This window comes from Tenrec ecaudatus, chromosome 5 (genome assembly GCF_050624435.1).
Source record: "Tenrec ecaudatus isolate mTenEca1 chromosome 5, mTenEca1.hap1, whole genome shotgun sequence".
Taxonomy (NCBI): Eukaryota; Metazoa; Chordata; class Mammalia; order Afrosoricida; family Tenrecidae; genus Tenrec; species Tenrec ecaudatus.
This window is the reverse complement of record NC_134534.1, coordinates 158,625,799-158,640,753: the sequence shown is the minus strand read 5'-3', so window position 1 is coordinate 158,640,753 and position 14,955 is coordinate 158,625,799. Positions and strand designations below refer to the sequence as shown.

Genomic DNA, 14,955 nt, shown 5'->3' with positions numbered 1-14,955 from the left:
AGTAGAACATAAATTTTCTCAGGTCAAAGACATGCTTTCTTCACAATTTAGAAAAGGAAAGCAATGTCTCAGTTACGGCTGAGTTCTTTGGGAAACAGAAATCAACTCAGTGAATCCTGCGTGATTTCAAACATTGTCAACATCCAAATTCCCAAGTATGGAAAGATGCTATCTCATCCTCTAATTCCCATTGATAAGTGGTATTTGGTATGCTCTAATCTTACCTTATTTAGCCATTCTGCTCTTTCAGTGTCTGGAAAATGAACCTAGGAGAAAAAAATACATACACACATAACTTACTGAGAGTCCTGACAATTCTAAATAAAGTGTCAAGAAGGCTGCTTAGTATTTTTATTGTACGTCTTATGCTTACATAAGGCCCCCTTTAAACAAACCGCTCTAAAGCTTTGGAAAATGGATCCCTGTGGAGGGAAAAGAAAACATCTGGCACTCTGGTTCTTGACACCTTTTAAGAATATCCTAGTGGCCACCAAATCCTACCTGAACCTGTTCTATATCCCCATTGTCCAGAGACCAGTCACTGGTACATCAATCATGAAAAGCATGAACACTGAACCCACTCTTTTAAAAGAAATCGTCTGCTCATTCTACTGTGACTATGACTAGCCTGTGTTATCCATGTCTAGACTCAGTGCCTTCAAAGGGAACGTTTCTGTTTGTTTCCCACTTATTGTCCCAAACAGCCTGCAGATGCCTTTTCCATATCTGGATCCTCTCCATGCGTCTCTCACTCTCTCCTAAATGTGCACACTGCAATTGTAGTTTATGATGGATAGGTTCTGTATGTTGAAGAAAAAAGTATTTGTAGAGGTAGAAAGAAACCCACTTAGAAAAAAGGTGGAAAATTTTGCTTTCTTTGCTGTTGGAGATAAAACAAAACATCCCTGCATAGGGACTTAAAGTCAATATAGAAAATTTCCTCTGAGAAATTATGTGCTCCCTCGACCCTCAAAAGAAATGTATATTTCACATTAGTTACAATAATCACATTTTTATTTAAAATGAACAATAAAACACAGGCAATTTTTGTGTGAATCACCAAGATACCCTCAGAAAAATGTTCAGATTTCTAGAACTTATGTTCCCAAATAGTATACTTGAGCTGATTGGGGGGGGGGGGAGTCCCCCTACTCTACTATCACCCCTGCTGTGGGAGGACTATCAGTGAGAAGGTTAGCTTTGCAGAAATGGCTGGGAGAGCTAGACAGAGACTACTATCAGATTGCTGAACCTCAATGAAATGATTCTTGGTAAACCACTCAATCTCTTTGGCTGGCCCTCAAGAACAACCTGAAAATTAGATGTCCTGATCCCCAAACGCTCATGATCATCATATTCATAGCTCCACCACCTCCAAGAAAAAACTGGGAGAGCGAATCCTTTCACAATGAGACCACAGGGGCACAGTGGTTAAAGCATTAGGCTGCCAAGCTCAAGGTTAGCTGTTCAAAACCAAGGGGAAAAGACAAGGCTTTCTCCTCCTCCTAAGGTTCCAGTCTCAGAAACCTACAGAGGCAGTTCTACTTTCCTATAAGGTCACTGTGAGTTGAACTGTTCGATGGCAGTAGGTTTGGTTTTTTGGTTTTGGGAACACAGGTAAGTATAGGCCAGGGGTTCTCAACCTTCCTAATGCCATGACCCTTTAATACAGTTCCTCATGTTGTGGTGACCCCCAACAATAAAATTATTTTCGTTACTACTTCATAACTGGAATTTTGCTACTGTTATGAATTGGACAACCCCCGTGAAAGGGTAATTCCACCCCCAAAGGGGTTGCAACACAGAGGTTGAGAACCTCTGGTGTACAGGTATCAGCAGCTGGTCATGTTACTTATTCTCTGTTCCCTTTTGTCCAAATGCCTTACAGTATCTAGTATGTTTAAACTATGAGCGCGGTGGACTCTTTTAAGTTAGCCTGAATCTACTCTAGAACAAAATAAAAGAAAAAGCAATCTTCCAAATTTAAAAAAAGGTTTAAAACTTGGGAATCTATGAAAAAATCCAAAGATTAGGAGAAAAAATTGCTAGAAATATTTGCTTAAATCCAGAATATGCATTTTTATCAAAAAATACTCCAAACAGCAGCTGTCGAGTTCATCTGACTCGTGGAGCCACCAGGTGTGTCAGAGTAGAACTGGGCTCCACCAGGTTTCAAAGGCTGAATTTTTGAAGTGAGATCACCAAGGCTTTTCTTTCTGTTGTCTCTGCTGACTCGAGTCGTCAGCCCTTCAAGTTAGCAGTCAAATATATTAAGGGCTATACCACCCAAGAACGCCTCTACACAGAGACCTACTTTGGCCCTGAATTGTAACTGAATTGAACAATAACAAGCTGTGCTTTTTCCTCAAAACATAGAGGAAACTGGGGGAATAGGAAGATGAGGAAAATTGGAGAGCCTGCAAAACTAGCTATACTGGTAGTAAAACTATGTGTATTACATCTGTACTGTGTATTCGGCTGTTACTTTACAATGTAGTAAAGTCACTCAATACTTTAAGACAAGTCAAGAATGTGATAGGTGGTTGACAAACTAGGGAATGCTAAGCATTAAGACTGACCTTAAACAGTGACGCCCAAGATAACAGTCAGTAGACTGTAATACTCTCTGCCTTCTGCTCCCCTCACTTGCGTCTGAATCCAAGCAATCACCGATGGCAAAAGAAGTAAATAGGGGGCACCTTCAAGTTCATTACAGATTTGTTCCTTCTTTTATAAACACCGGAGTCCAGAGTTAACATCTCTGCGTGCTTCTACTTAAGCACTTGCATACACTTGCCAGTTCTTGTGATGTTTTCTACACCTGCCTCCCTCAGTAGGCCTCCATGCCTGGCTTTCCATGTGTTCTAAATTTAGCCATGAGGACAATTACTCTAGAACACAGTAATCTCATTTCAGTTTATCTTACATGAGACCATAAAGTCCTACCTGTTTACCAAAAAGCTAACTTCCTCAGTCTAATCTTCAAAGACCTACTGCAAATCTTATTTTCTTCGGCTCGCAAACGACGATTCCCACTTTTATCATGCTCCTTAAATCAAACCAAAATAATGTGCCTCCTTTATCCAAAACTGCATCCTTCTCTATTTACCTCTTATTTGTATAATAATTATTCTCTGTCAGTTCCTGCCTTAAAAACTAGCTCAACTCAGTTTTAGACAACTTCCCAAATATGACCTCATCTACATCCAATTACTCTATGATTTCAGAGAACCTTAATGCTTACATTCGCTTTATAAATCTGCTTTTGTAACGTCAAGTGGGAAGCAGATGCCCTCTTTAATAAGTGGTGCTGGAAACAATGGATATCCACATGTAGAAAGTTGAAACAAGACGTCTACCTCACCCCATGCACAAGAATACACTCAAGGTGGATCACAGATCTAGAAGTCAAACCCCAAACCATCAGGACCATTAAGGAAGGAATCGGGACTAATCTCAGAGCACTGGCCCAGGGAGCACATAGGCTCACTGCAACAGGGAAGGGGACACACACAGGTGATCTGGAAATCGACAAATGGGATCTAATAAGAATAAAACACCTGTGCACCTCGAAAGACTTTGCCAAGAGGGTGACAAGGCAACCCACAGACTGGGAGAAGATTTTTAGTAATGACACGTCAGACAAAGGGCTCATTACTAAAATCTACAACACCATCATGACCTGCAAAAAGAGGAAAACAGTTAACCCCCTAAGGAAGTGGGCAAAAGAAATGAGAAGAACTTTCACTAGAGAGGAGATCAATATGGCCAATAAATATATGAGAAAGTGCTCGAAGTCCCTTGCCATAAGAGAAATGCAAATCAAAACAACCATGAGATACCACCTAACACCCCTGAGGCTAGCCCAGATCAGTAAATCAGAGAGCAACAAGTGTTGGAGGGGCTGTGGTGAAATAGGAACCCTCCTCCACTGCTGGTGGTCGTGCAGATTTGTACAGACACTGTGGAAAGCAATCTGGCGATACCTAAAGAAAATGGAAATTGATCTACCTTACGACCCAGCCATCCCTCTACTGGGCATATACCCGGTTGAAGCAGCAAATAAAACACGACCAGTCATATGCGCTCCAATGTTTATTGCGGCACAATTCACAATAGCAAAGACTTGGAAACAGCCTAAGTTTCCATCGATAGACGAGTGGATTAGCAAACTTTGGCACATACACACAATGGAGTATTATGCAGCACTGAAAAGCACCGATGAGCACATGAAACACGTTATTTCATGGGAAGAGCTGGAAGGAATTATGCTAAGCGAGGTAAGCCAGTCCCAAAGGGACAGGTACAACATGAGTCCCCTGAGGTAAGTACAATCAGCATGACAGAAATGGGGCATTAATCCACCCAAGGGGAGGGTATTGTTTATATCTCCACAGGGAAAGTGGGACCAGACTTCAACCCAGTGTCGCAAGGTGTGAATGCATTCTCCCGGCGTGGAGGACGGAACCGGTGGAGAGGTCTGGGAGGCAGGCCCCAGCACCATAAATTAAGTGGATTCCTGCCCCTCCCCCGAAAAGAACTTGTTCCAAAGGACGACATTGACCCTGCAGCTATGGGAGATGGACATATTTGATCAGAGCACACGGGAGCAGATGAAGGGGCAGGAGGAGAGAGTGGAGCACAGCCTGGCCCACCAGGCCGTGATGATGATGTTCCTGAGTAGAGCAGCAAGTCCACAGAGAGAACAACATGGCTGGCCCTACTATGAGACATGATGCCCCTCAGTGACTAAGGGCGATACAGGGGACAGCACCGGAGACACAGTGTGGGAATTGCACCTGACCTGATCCCACCACACCGAGGCAATGCACTGGGGGAGTGCAGCGGAACAGCAAGGGAATGGAGTGGCAAGGTTCCCAGGGAATGCTGAAAGTGGACTTTGGGGCCAGGGCGTGGTGCCCCAACAGACTGGACTGGAAAACGCTCCTAAGGGCCAGCAAAGATCCCTGAACTAACTACAAGCTTTTCTCTTGTGAACTGTTTTGTTCTGTTCTTTTTCAGTGGTTTGTTTTGGTTGTTTTGTTGTCTGGTTATATACTGTTGCTTTGTGTTCCTCTGTCTAGTTTTCGTGCATGTTAGTGACTCCACAGGTCTGTCTGAATAGGACAGGCTGGATGAACTATCTGGATGAAAAACAACGGGACCGACAGTTCCGGGGGGACTTGGGGTGGGGGGTAGGGGGGGGGTAAGGAAGTGGTGTTAACAAACCCAGGGACAAGGGAAAAACATGGGACCCCAAAGGGTAGAGAAGGGGGAGTGGCAGGCCTGGTGGGAAATGATCAAGGGTAAGGTTGCTTAGAGAAGAGGTATACTCTAGCCCAGGTGGCAATGAAGCATGGTAGTAGGGCAGGAGGAAGGTCAAGGGAGATGGAGGAAAGAGCTAGGAGTCAAAGGGCATTCATGGAGGTCTAGACAAAGACATGTACATGCAAATATATATAGGAGGTTGGGGAAATAGATCTTTGTGTCTATATTTATAGGTCAAGTATTAAGGTGGCAGAAGGACCTTGGGCCTCCACTCAAACACTCCCTCTATGCATGAATACCTTCTTTTATTAAATTGGAACTCTATGATGCTCACTCTCCCGACACAACAGCTGGAGCCAACATGGGTGAACAAGTAAATGTGGTGAAGAAAGCTGATGGTGCCCGGCTATCAAAAGAGATAGTGACTGGGGTCTTAAAGGCTTGAAGATAAACAAGCGGCTATCTAGCTCAGAAGCAACAAAGTCCACATGGAAGAACACACCAGCCTGTGTGATCGAGTGGTCCCAAAGGGATCAGTTACCAGGCATCAAAGAACAAAAAATCATATCATTGACTGCACACCTCCATGATAGGATCGCTGAAGACAAATGGGTGCATAAACAAATGTGGTGAAGAAAGCTGATGGTGCCCGGCTATCAAAAGAGATAGTGTCTGGGGTCTTAAAGGCTTGAAGGTGAACAAGCGGCCATCTCGCTCAGAAACAAATAAGCCCACATGGAAGAAGCACACTGGCCAGTGCGATCACGAGGTGCCCAAGGGACCAGATATAAGGCATCATGCAAAAAAAAAAAAAGATATAAGTGTGTGTATGTATGTGTATTTATGTGTATATGTATATATGTATGTGTATATATATTATATTAAATGAAGGGGGAAGTGCAGAGTGGAGACCCAAGGCCCAAGTGTCAGCCAATGGAGATCCCCTCATAGAGGGGCTTAGGAGAGGAGATGGGTTAATTAGGGTGTGAGGTAGTATCGATGAAGAACACAGCTTTCTCCCAGATCCTGGATGCTTCCTCCCCCCAACTACCATGATCCGAATTCTACCTTGCAGGGCTGGATAGGACAGAGGCTGTACACTGGTACATAGGAGGGTTGGAGATACAGGGAATTCAGGGTGGATGATACCTCCAGGACCAAGGGCGTGAGGGACGATGCTGGGAGAGTGGAGGGTGAGTGGGTTGGAAAGGGGGAACTGATTACAAGGAGCCACATGTGACCTCTTCCCTGGGAGAGGGACAGCAGAGAAGGGGGGAAGGGAGACCCCAAATAGGGCAAGATATGACAAAATAACGAGGTATAAAATACCAAGGGCATATGAGGGAGGGGGGAAAAGGGAGGGAGGGGGGGAAAAAAAGGAGGACCTGATGCAAGGGGCTTAGGTGAAGAGCAAATGCCTTGAGAGTGATTGGGACAGGGAGTGTATGGGTGTGCTTTGTACAACTGATGTATGTATATGTATGGATTGTGGTAAGAGTTGTTGGAGTCCCTAATAAAATGTAAAAGGAAAAAAAAAATAAACTAAGAAAGTAAAAAAAAAAAATCTGCTTTTGTTATCTCATCACTATGCTGCCTTCGATGCTTTCAGCACAGTGACTTCTTTAAAATATGGCTCTTCTTGCCATAGCCTTTGTTAACCCACAGTTCATTGTGAAGGCCATGCTGTTGGGTTTTAAATGAACCATTTCAGAAGCAGGAAAGATTTCACAACCTGCAAGAGAGAGAAGCTAGGAGTGGATGCATCCTTTGGGCTCAGAGATACTTGCACGCTGAGCCTCCTTGATCCAGGAAATAGCTGTCACAACACCAGGGGGAAGGACAGAAGAGAGGCAGCTACAGAAGAATCAAGAACCAGAGCATGAAACACAGCAGTGAACTTTCAAGCCCATATGTTCCGAGCCCACTTGTTCTTTACTTTAGAACAAGTAAAGCCGAGTTCCCTAAGGTAGAGGGTGGCTTGTGGAATGGGGTACCTCCAGGCACTTAATTGGGGGAGCTAGGTTGGTTGAACGGTGGAGCTAGAGCGGAACATCTCTGAGCTTGGAGTGGAGTGCCTTATGATGGGCATTATTAGCTTTGTAACACTGCACGGGCAGGGCAGAGGCTAAGTGGCCATGTAGCTTAGATGCCAAAGACTAGGGATGCCTGCCTGAAGGTATTGCTGAAAAGAAGCTGTCCTGTCCAAATAGTTGTACTCTGGGTTTTTGTAACCTATTAACTTCATTAATAAACCCTGTAATTCTAAATATTGTCTGTGAGTTCTATGTGGCCATTGAAATTAGTTTTCAGTCCCAGCTGAACAGGAAAGTGCTGTGGCAGGGAAAGTTGATGTCAGAATTGCTAAGAAGGTTAAAGGGTGGGGTATGCTTGACTTCTGCCTAAGAAACTGGCTTTGAGCTGATGTTCCTTGTGGGGTTAGAGGGCAGATGTCATCCCTTCCTATTCCCTTTTTACAATGCTCAAGCTTTCTCTTTCCCACCCGGTAAACATCTAAAGAAGTAACTTTAAAAAAAAAGAAGTAACTTTTTTGAGAAGTTAGTTCTAAAGAGACAATTCTCAAAGCTGACAATATTTAACATTACACCTAATATCACCGCTGAATCTTTTATCTGTATTTTTTCTCTCTAGAAGTCTGTAAGAGATACTTTTTCAATTCAATAGAATATTCCTGAAATCAAAGTAAATTCTCTGAATTCAATTTCCATGTAAAATTTTATCTGCAGTGTAAAACTCTCAATGTAGTACTGTAATTGACACTTCACATAATCTTTAGTATATCTCATTTTACAGATGTGAGCAAGGGAGGTCCAGACCATCGGTTCAAGAAAACTCACATTTCTGCGCTCCCTCATAGAGACATACGCCCAGATGTGTTCACTCTGCCATGCATGCCTTCCTTTTACCTCTTTGCAGACATTTTTCTCCCCAATACTACATGGTAATAGTATGCTCATTTATAACGTAACTTTAATAAACACTCAAACCACTACCTGTGAAAAGTTTATGCCACTAGTACAGCAGTTTTCTCAGGGTACACATTAGAATATTCTCTAATAAAAGAATGTGGGCGTTGTTGAAGTTGACCCCAGTACTTATACAATGGGCTATCTCTGTAGGAATTTTTACAGCTCTCAGCAAACAAACGGGCAAGACAGCAATGGACAGTCCTGCCAGAGATTCTGTGCCAGATTTGCCACATCATTTTTCAGTGGATGGGATAAGTGGTCTGTTTTTTCCCAATTAGTGGAAGTCATCATAAATTCTGACATTAATCCAATACACATCAAAGAAATTCAGTTTTGTCTGCATAGCACAGAATATAATGCAATTTTTGTACAGGAGGATTTCCTTCTACTGCAGAAGGGAAATGTGTTCATAGTGACTTTTGCTTTGTTTTTAAATAAATATTCTTAGTTTGTTTTAAGAATTAAATTCTTGGTAGGCTCTGAAAGTCTATGACCAGGTATATTCTAAGTGTTTAGTATTGTGACTCACATAGAGAAACCTTTAGCACAGATTTAGAGAAGCATTCAACCCACCTCACATCTATAAATTCAAAAGCAGGTGATCTAGAGTCCATAAACCCTCTGAAATTATATGCAAAATGTCATATGTATGCAAATTTGCTTGGAAATCAAAGCGATAACTTTTCAGTCTTTAAACCCAAAGCGTTCAGAATTATAGCCTAGGGAAATAGACAGGACTAAGACCTCTTCAATGCACCTCTCACCATTTAAAATAATTAACAGGAGTAAGAGGTAATGAATACCCAGGTCTTTGGGATGGCTCAAGGTCATATGATAAATCTTTCATACAGCTTGGCTTCCATAAAATATGTAAAGGCAGTATGAATTTTCAACTTAACTATTTTATATAACAAATTACTGGATACATATTATTAGGTATGTGGTAAGTATTGGGATAGGTTATTTCATATACATTGTCTCATTTCATTCTTACAATGGATCTAGACATACACACTAGTAATACCCGGAGTTTATGGGATAAGTAGTAAAAAAGCAGACAGGGAATATAAAGCCAGATTTGTTTGACTATGATGCCCTGTGTGAAATGAAGGACACAGAAAGTATCTGAGAGACAGTCCCTATGCAGAAGTATGGGTACCAACCTCCAGAAAGCCCACCTTGATCTCATTAGGACACCACAGGATCAAAGACGAAAGAGTGAACCTCAGATTACATGTCTTGTGCAAAGTAATGATTAACAGCAGGAAGTAGATAATATTATATGTTTAATTGTGAACTATTTATCTAGATTCTAAAGGTAAAATACATGTCTTGTAACAGATGACTAGCAAAGTTTAACAAACATTATAGCAATTTACATTAAAAGAGCGACACAACATCCAAAACTCAGAAGAAAGTAATTTAAAGGCTTGTTTCATTCTTGTAATGACTGACATTAGCACTCCTTCACATAAGAGTAATGAAGGTGCTGTGAATTATTTAATGTGGGTCTTTCTAGCCAAGTCTCATAACTCTGGCCAGACAACCTTTCTCTGCAGGGTCTGGTAAGGTGGGAGAAGATACTGATAGGATTCACTTGTGTATAACTGTGAACAAGATTTTCTGGAATGCCATCCTGCTGCATATAAAATGAGTCCTCTACGAAGCAGCAGGGGGAATCTCATTACTAGCAAGAGCCAGAGGTGAAATGGGTTCTCTGGACTGAGAAACCTACACAGCAAACCTTTTGTACCCAGAAGGCAGCTGTGACATTAAAGAAGCAGCAGAACCAGGAGCCAGAGCATGAAAAAGAGTGGTTGATTTGCAAGCCCACAGAGCAAGTAAAGCTGAGAGCTTTGGGGCAGAAAGCTGGCTTATTGAGTGGGGTGCCTATGGGCACTTAGTTGGGGGAACTGGGCTTGCTGACCTACAGGAAGTGGTGCTGAGTGCCTCTGGGTTGAAGCTTACTGGAGTGGGTTGCCTGTGGGAGCTAGGGTTGCTGGCCCAGGGAGCTTAAGCTAAATGACTTGGGTTGAGGCTTACAAAGAGTGGTTTGCCCCTTTGGGCATTTATTAGCAGCCTTGAAAGGACTTTGTAACTTGTCCTGATAAACAACTCTCTCCTGATCATTGCTCACCTGCATTAAACCTTGTTAACTTCCTTATTATTAAACCCTTTAATTGAGAATACTGTCCATGAATTCTGTGTGGTCATTACAATGGATATTATAACCGACAAATCAAGTAGAGAATAAGAGTTAAGACAACACAGTGATGGCTGTAGCACTTCCCAGGGATACATTTCAGAAGGCAGGAAGGGATTGTAAAGAATGAAGGGAAATGGGCATGAAGGAATTGAGAAGAGAGCTACTACATTATGTAAACTGAAATTAATGCCTCTAAACAAAGTATGTTTAGAATTGTTGCATGGAAAACCAATTTGATCTTTATATTGTCATTCAAATCACAACTAACAGTTAAAAACAAAAGGTAACAACTGAAGAAAATGGTACAATCCATTAAAGATGAAATTGACCAAAGTACATGTGTGTGTATACCCTCTTACCTAATAAGCTAATTTTCTAAGAAGTTTTCCTAAAAATACACAGGCAAAAATACAAAATGACATACACACAGCACTATATATTACTATGCTTTTGCTCAGCACACAACTAGAAACAACTCACACATTCATCAATGGACTAGATGTTGATATACTGTTTATTCGATGCACAGCCACACCATGAGTTGCTAGGGAGTTATAAAAAATTTTTTTAAATGAGACTAGGGTAGAACTTGAGCAAAAATTTTAGAGTGTTCCCAATCTATTTTGGAACTATCAGAGACTGGAGGGCCAAGAAACTACATGCACCAATAAGCTTTCTGTACATGTGAACTGGCTTCACAGTCAATTTGAATTATTGTTATAATTCATACATGATGAATTTTAAAAATCAAACCATCTCCTGATAATACTTCAATACATCCAATGGGACTCAGGTTTTAAATTTATAAGTGCTTGGAAATTATTTTAAGCGCCAAAGAAAAAGAGAACATATTAAATTTGGATGAGGTAAATCTGTTAACAAATTTCAAACTCTGTTCACTAAATAAAAATCTGTTTCTCATTAATACATAATTCATGAACATTTGCTAATATTGCACAAACAGGATATAAAATAGTAAAAACATCACAGAGAATGACTGAGAAATATAAGGAAGACAAAAATCTATGATTTTAAGATACAATGCGAGAACTGTCATCTTTACCACATGGAAGCAGCACACCAACATAGGTGACCGTGAAGGACAGAGGAGACCAGGTCTCCAACAACAAAGGTGGGGTGGTGGTGAGAATCACATCACCGTGAAAGAGGGGGAGTGCGTGATGGGGACCCAATGCCCATCTGTAGACAGCTGGACACCCCTTCCAGAGGGGTAGTGTGGAGGAGATGGGCCACTCAGGGTTCAGTGTAGCAACAATGAAACTCAAAACCTTCCTCTAGTTCCTGAACGCTTCCTCCCCTACCAATCATCATGACCCCAATTCTACCTTGCCTTGTGGACCTGGTTATACCAGAGGATGTACAGCGGTGCAGTGGGGATCTGGAGGCACAGGGAATCTAGGACAGACGAACCCCTCAACACCAGCGGTGGGAGTGGCGACACCAGGAGGGAAGGGGGTGTAGAAAGGGAGAACCGATCTCGGAGATCTATGTGTAACCTCCTCTCTGGGAGATAGGCAATGGGGAGGCGGGTGAGGGGAGACGCCGGGGAGTGTAAGATAAGATATAATAATTATTTATAAACTATCAAGGGACCAGGGGTGGGATCGGGGAGGGAGGGGGATGGGGGGAAAAAAGGGAAACCGAGCTGATTCCAGGAACCCAAGTAGAAGGTGAATTATGAGAATGATGAGTGCAACGAATGTATAAGGGTGCTTTGCTCAATTGATGTATGTACAGACTGTGATAAGAGCCTTATGAGCCCCAATAAAAAGATTAAAAAAAAAAGATACAATGCAATGTGTCCTATCATTTGGGTTCGAATCTTATCTTTTATCTAAGAGGGTGGGAACAGCACCCAAATCTCCTTCTGAGTTCCAAGTATAAACAGGCTTTTATATGTACGATTCACATGATCTCTACAAGTGAAAGGTAAGTACTGCATGATTATTCCTAAATTTCAACTCTAAGAGTTGACATTACCCAAGCCATCTCCTTTTAATCTCATTCAAACAAAAGAACAAAGGCATATTTTGGATTATAATATGCTGTTAATACTACCAAAGTTATTTTGTTTAGAAAAAGTTAAAACAAATACACAAAGATAGAACATTAATTGTAAGGCAGGAACTCTGAATACAATATCTTATTTAATCCTCAAAGCAACTCTTTGAACAGTTAATGTCTCCATTTAATAGATATAAACAGAATGGGGAGGATTCATGTCAAAAGTCACAAGGGAAATAAGTAGCACAGAGGAGAGAGATCCAAGTTGAGAGGATGGTAGAAACCAAAACCCAAACTCACTGCTCACGACTCATTGAGTTGACTCCAACTCATAGACTCCCTGTAGACAAGAAAGAACTGCCCCCAGGGATTTCCAAGACTGTAACCCTTTACCAGAGTAGAAAGTCTTGTCTTACTCCCTAAAAGCAACTGGTGGTTTTGAACTACTGACTGTGTAGTTGGCAGCCCAATGTATAATCACGGTGCCACCAAGGACTACAAAGGATGGAACAGATATTTAGATAGTTAAACTTTTCTTTCTAATTGAATCATATTTCTTCCCAACTCTGACCATTAAAAATAAAGTGGATAACATTTGAAATTAAAGTTAAAAAGAAGGAATTACTTTGGTAAACAACTTTCCTCCTGAAGAACACAATTAGCTCTAATATTAGCAATTAGTGTTTGTACAGGGCTTAGTGCTCATACATTCAATGCCTTGCACCTATAATATACAACAAGGTATACAGGAAAGTACCTCAAAAAATCCTACAGGCATTCCAAAAATCCAAACTCACTGCCATTGAGTAGGTTCCAATTAATAGCGACACGATAGGACAGAGTAGAGCTGGCACTGTGGGTTTCTGAGGCTGTAAATTCAGGTTGAAGCTGAAGGAAATTATATAGATGTTTGTCCGCAGGCTGAACCAGTGAGGAGTAAGAAAGAGCTCATGCTGTGCCCCATCCCTTTTCCTCATTAGCAGTACTTCCCCAACCCTTGGGCTCTCCAGGAAGTCATTCTGTATATATTGGACCATGAAGCACAGCGACTTCCTCTGGTTGCTCTGTGTGTAAAGCAAAAGATATTCTGTGGCAGTTCCAAGTTTCTGTGAGAGTCCTTTTCCCATTTGCTGATTCTAAGACACATAGTAAGTTAACTATGTGTCTCCAGGTATAAGAATTGCTTAAAATTTTTCTGAAAATGGAGTTTCTCAGGATATAAAAAAGAACAAGGTTCTCATTTTTTTTCTTACCCATAGTTCTAGTGACTTAGTTTTGTCTTATCTACTCTCAGTTGAGTATTAGTGTTGATTTAGACAGGGAAAAGAAACTACCTGCTTAGATTCTTTCCACTAATTTAGAACTCTATTGTGTAGTTATAAGAAGACTGCTATTTTTAGATTGATGATGAGTCAGTGACACTGTTAAATAGAGATGTTATGGTTTGGCCTGCTGGGAAGGCTTGGCAACAATGAGCCTCTTGGTGCCTTGAGACACTTAACAGTAGGCAGATTGATCTAGCTTTTGAACTGGGTGAGCGAGGCATGTCCCCAGGGATCTGTGGACCTCACTCAGAACCACCACACCTGGTGATCTAGACTCTTTGCTTTCTGACTTTCTCTCCTCCCTTACGGCGTCTATTTGTCAGAATCAACTCGATGGCACTAGGTGTAGTCTTGTCTTTTGTGAGCCTCAACAGTGAATCCGTTCACTGGAGCCAATCATTTTGTTTTGGTGTTTGTTTTTTAAGCTTGTGCCTTAAGGACTATTCAGAAATTAATGGATTTCTAATCTTTCTTGGAGTGAGAATTAACATGATTGACCAGTTTACTATATGAAGTTAAATGACATTTGACATTTGGTTTCTCAAGTGGTTGTTCTATTTATTTATAGTGAATTTTATTAAAGATATTAAATGATTTTTTCTAGATCAGAATATTTTTGAATTAGGATATTTTACCCAAGTAACTGTTTTGTATACCGATGGAAGCATTCAAGGTTGAAGAGGTGTGAAAAAGAATATCTCTCTCAAAACATCTGTGAATATTTTACAAGCTGGTCAAATTACCCATAGCAATGTTAAAAAGAAATTGTACAAAATAACAATCTTTATTTCTAGTCTACATAAAAAGCAGGCAATCAATGCACAGTTAAATGAAGCAAGTATTTTTTTCAAAATCAAATGGTTAACATTTTCTCATATATATAGTACTTTGATTCTTGTAATGAAAATCAGTGTTCCAGTACAATGACACTATACAGATTATACAATTTGAGTATGAAGGCATTACTGAAATTTCCATCTGTATAAAGCTTTTTCCTTAACTGGAAATATTTCCAAAATCCTCTGGAAGGTGCTTCTTAATTAATGAATAAGAAATTTCCCTAGGAAATAGGAAAAAGGCACTAATTTCTCTGAAATCTGTACCTAAAACCACAGGTAGTGATGTAAGTACTCCTTTATTTTCC

The 14,955-nt window shown here is 41.0% G+C and overlaps 1 protein-coding gene across 2 annotated transcripts in view; it reads right to left on the bottom strand.

Moving 5' to 3' along the window:
- The window catches only part of ESYT2 (extended synaptotagmin 2), a 131,609-nt gene that overhangs the window by 82,095 nt on the left and 34,559 nt on the right, over positions 1-14,955 (bottom strand). For both annotated transcript variants that reach the window (XM_075550163.1, XM_075550164.1), the window contains exon 2: positions 225-266. In XM_075550163.1, the coding sequence (XP_075406278.1) occupies positions 225-266 (42 nt within the window). The remainder of the gene's footprint in view (positions 1-224; positions 267-14,955) is intronic.